Source organism: Triticum dicoccoides, chromosome 4A (genome assembly GCF_002162155.2).
Source record: "Triticum dicoccoides isolate Atlit2015 ecotype Zavitan chromosome 4A, WEW_v2.0, whole genome shotgun sequence".
NCBI classification, from domain to species: Eukaryota; Viridiplantae; Streptophyta; class Magnoliopsida; order Poales; family Poaceae; genus Triticum; species Triticum dicoccoides.
Genome location: NC_041386.1, coordinates 8,493,953 through 8,498,140, shown reverse-complemented (window position 1 = coordinate 8,498,140; position 4,188 = coordinate 8,493,953). Strand labels below are relative to the sequence as shown.

General features: G+C 49.4%; 1 protein-coding gene across 1 annotated transcript; it reads right to left on the bottom strand.

Annotated features, from left to right (window-relative positions):
- Positions 1 to 1,805: 1,805 nt before the first annotated feature.
- Positions 1,806 to 4,182, bottom strand: LOC119284580 (F-box protein At5g62510-like). Its single transcript, XM_037563708.1, has 3 exons — positions 4,026 to 4,182; positions 2,262 to 3,573; positions 1,806 to 2,114 (listed from the first exon to the last, which is right to left on the bottom strand). Exons 1-2 carry the CDS (start codon positions 4,068 to 4,070, stop codon positions 2,299 to 2,301), a joined length of 1,320 nt encoding a protein of 439 aa, XP_037419605.1. The 5' UTR covers positions 4,071 to 4,182; the 3' UTR covers positions 1,806 to 2,114; positions 2,262 to 2,298.
- Between the last annotated feature and the right edge of the window lie 6 nt (positions 4,183 to 4,188).

Below are 4,188 nucleotides of genomic sequence, written 5' to 3'. Positions count from 1 at the left end.
CTGTGGTCCAAATATATCGATCGCCGCAGTTACAAATCTGACGATGGCATCTACGCATGTGCTCTTAGACATCCGGAGGTACTCGTCCCACGAATCTGCTGTTGGGCCATATGCAATCATCCATAATGTAGCCGTACACTTATGGTAACTAGAGAATCCAATTCTTCGTACAACATCCTTCTTCAAGATGAAGTAGTCATCGTAGGCCTAGACCCATTGTAAAGGTGATCGAACACATTTTTTCGCATCTGAAAGCGTAGGCGAAATTTGTCCACGGATAGGGTATCGGGGGCAAAGTAGTCATTCATCAACCTCCAACGCCCATGTGCCCCGTTCCAATTCAGCACTTGATGACCCTTGATCGTTCCCTTGAAATTGAGAACATGCTCTTTCGCATGCTCTGCGTCTGCAAGGATTGCCTGCATCATCACCGTTTTATCCACATAATCCTCGTCGGACGAGTCGTTGGACGACTCAACGAAGTTGTCGTAGATGCACTCCATGTCCTGCTCTATTGCTTCAAAGAAGGGAGAAAAGTTGTCAAAAAAATAGCACGGGCATTTCCCCAAACACTTATCGGGCATGGTGATCCCCACGGACGGCATTCATAGGGGCGGATGGTACCTGCGCAGCGAACGGACGAGAGGTGGAATAGCAACGTAGATAAAGTAGTGTGGTGACCGGGTGGAGCGATGGAGGTCCGGCAAGGCCTTTGGCGAGCGGCAGGGGTGGTACAGCGGCGGCGGCAGCCAGGGAGGAAGCGGATGCAGAGCAAGGGGGAAGGGACGGAAACGCGGGCGGCGGGTGGGGTTTTGGATCGGCCAGGGGTGTTGGAGTCGTACAATGGGGGGAGGCTGGTCCGGACACAGGCAAAGCTTCCACAACTTTGCGTCCGGTTTGCGAGATTTTGGACAGCAGAACGAGTCAGCATACGTGTGATCCGGACATTTACGAGTGATTTAAGGGTCGGCTTTGGAGATGTCCTTAGAGCAACTCCAAAAACACTTATAAAATCTTCCTGTAAAACTGGTTTTATGGCCTTCTCGTAAAAGTTAGGGGAAGTTGTCTCGGAGCAATTTTTGTTAGTTCCCCTAAATCTATTTTGTAGATAGTTGCATAGGACCCACCAGTAAGTGACACGTGATGGCGAGCGATGCGGCGGCCACCAGCGAGGGGTGGCGCGAGGCAGTGCATTGGTCGCCACCGCCGGCGTTCCAGCGAGGTTTTGGCGCGGAGGCAACACGGGCAATGGCAGCGCGTGCATAGCGGTGGCGGCATTCTGGCGGGGTGACGGCGAAGTTTCGGGTGTTTACTAGCCCGTCAAAAAGATACAGGAAGATGAGAAAAGGCTCCTACTTTTATAGGATTCTCTAAAGTTATGGACACTTTACGGAAATTGTTGGGAGGGTCTTTTGCCAACCTTCCGTAAATGACGATTATTTTAGAGATAGGGCGAAAGCTGTTGGAGTTACTCTTAGGGGTTTTAAGTGACCTGGTAGAGTTGCTCTAAGCAATGGGACATGAATTTGTTGTAAGCACCATCTATTCAACTTCCGATCTGCAAATGCAGTCAGTAAAAAACTATTTTAAAACATTTTCTAGAAAAACTATTTAAAACGTAAAAAAAAGATGTTTAGCTCTAGAACCCAAGACATTCATAATCATGCTGAGGACAGGTGCAATTTTTTCACGAATCATATTTGGGAAACAAGCAATTTCCAGCATAACACGGGATAACTGCATACCAAAAGAAACCCCTTCCGAAGAGAAGAAGAAAATCAGTATTTTTGAAGTCTGAACCTTGATAAGAAAAGCTAATCAGTTTGAATGTCAACTCTAGACGTTGCAATTACAATACAGGGATATTCAGAAAGGAAATCATGTGCAGGGTCAATCTCCAAAAAATACATTGACAGGCACAAGCTCTAATCTACAGATCTTGGAACATTAGTGAGACATCAGCATCAGAGGGCCCAATATACAAGAAAGCACGGCAAGTAGGAGCTGTGATCTGCAAATCCTGAAGCAGTGGTGAAACAGCATCCTCCTCCTTATGCACCTGGAAACATATCATGTCGCATAATACTTTCCTGGAGCAGGTGCAAGCAAATCACCTAAGAACAGGAAAAAAAAAACACAGTGATGAGTATATCTGAACGTGTGATGAGAAAAGCTAATCACAGATTGAACGTCAACAAACACTAGACGCTGCAACTAAAATACAGGGAGCGATATTCAGAAACATAGCTCGGTCACCTCACCTGGCAGCAGGCTGAATCTCTCTGAAAGGTTGCTGATCTAGAGGTCCCGGAAGAGTGACAAGGGAGACGTAGCATCTTGCTGATGCCCCTGGAACAGGGCATGTCGCCTAATGCTTTGCTTGAATAGGTGTATGGCAGGCGCAGCCAAATCGCCTACGAACAGTGGTCCAGGCGCTAGCTCTCCGTGTCTGTTGCAGTACAGGAGCGCCTGAGTGCCTTGTTGGCCTTCCCCTCCCTGGCCCTGGCCCTGGGACACGCACCTTACGATCACACCTCCATCCATGGACATAAGAAAGGGATCCCAGGTATGTGCTCCAAATACAGTGATATCTGCAACCGGCAACTGAATACTGTGTTTGAGCTCCCACATCTTCAGAGAATCTAATACCCATAGCTCAACACTTGATTCACCCCTCCTGTGAAGAGACAACCCCAACTCGCCGTCCAACTCAAGAACCTTCATCGTATTGTTGGTGTTGCTCTTGGAGCGCTCCTTGGTCTTGGGAAGCTTCATCCAGTGAAAAAGCTCAGACTGGTAATCAAAAACTGTAATTTCCCGTGGCCACAGCTCCAACGGTGCCCAATAAAGGTTGGCCCCGACCATGGCAGGCGGCTCAATTGCCGAACTCTGCAGGCTGAACCCCAGCTTCTTCGGTCCATCAATTTCTGGCAGATTCGCCGCGGGCGACACAGGGCAGTACCCAATGGATTTATTGCTAAGAGATTGATGCACTGACAGGACGAAGAATTCGGCATCACCCTCCTCATCTTCCTTGAGATAGAGGACCCTAAACTCATCGCCCAGCATGTACAGTCCCAAGATTTCATGGTCATCCAGCTGTGGGAGGCGGCGTGATTCTTTTGTACCTGGGTTGCAGATATAGCACCTGTGCTCGAAGGAGACGAGGAGGAGGCCTCCAATTGAGCCCTGTACGGCAGACATTAGATGCTCTGCGGTTTCTTCATCTGGATCAAAGACCTCAAATACTCCAAAGCTGGTGAAGCTGATTATGGAGCGGAAACCGTCCTTGGGGTGCTGGAAATCAACAGCATCTACACGGTGACTCATCTTATGCCTGGTGTTGTCTGGATCGACTGGGACGATCAGGTGCTGTGGCTTTTGGCGCCCATGGTATTCTTCGAGGAAATTGTTGTTGCTGATGCAGTTGAGCCAAGATTTGCAGACAGCACGAAATCGCAGGACTGACTTGGGCGGGAGTCGCTCGAGGATTGCCCACCAGATCTGCTCGGGGAGGTCAGCGATGTGCCCCGCCGCCGTTGACGACCTCTTCGATTCCATGTCGATCTCGGTCTGCAAAAGAAATTGAAACATCCAACTAGCCGATCAGTGAAAGACAAGCAAACAGCAATTAGCGGGAAAGTATTGAAACGCGATTAAGCACGGCCAGTTCCAAGAACGAAAGAAAACATTACGAGAAGGGGTGATTTGAGAAACTCAAACGAGGGGAGACCAATTCGAGCGCACCAAAAAATTGGATTGATGGGAACGAAATCTTGGTTACGGCTCGTTCGATCAGCACAAGAAACTCCCGATTGAAACGGGGCGCAAGAACGGTCGACGCCAGAGAAAGAAAAAGATTCAGGAACTACCATACAACACCCATCAAGAAACGGGGAACTAGATGACTGTCGCGCGCAAGAACTGTCGATGCCAGAGAAATATTCAGGAACTCGCGAATTGGTATCTTGCTATGCCATACAGCAACCATCAAGAAACGGGGATCGACATGAATCCGAGCTCACCTGGACGGATTCCTTGTTCTTGGCGCTTGATCCGGTTCTCGTCATCCCGCCAAGGGCCTGCGCTGCTGGGGCACCAGGACGGATTCCTTGTTCTTGGTGCTCGCTCGGGTTCGTGTCGTCCCGTCAACTGCGTGCGCTGTGGGGAAATCGAGGGGGAGGGGGA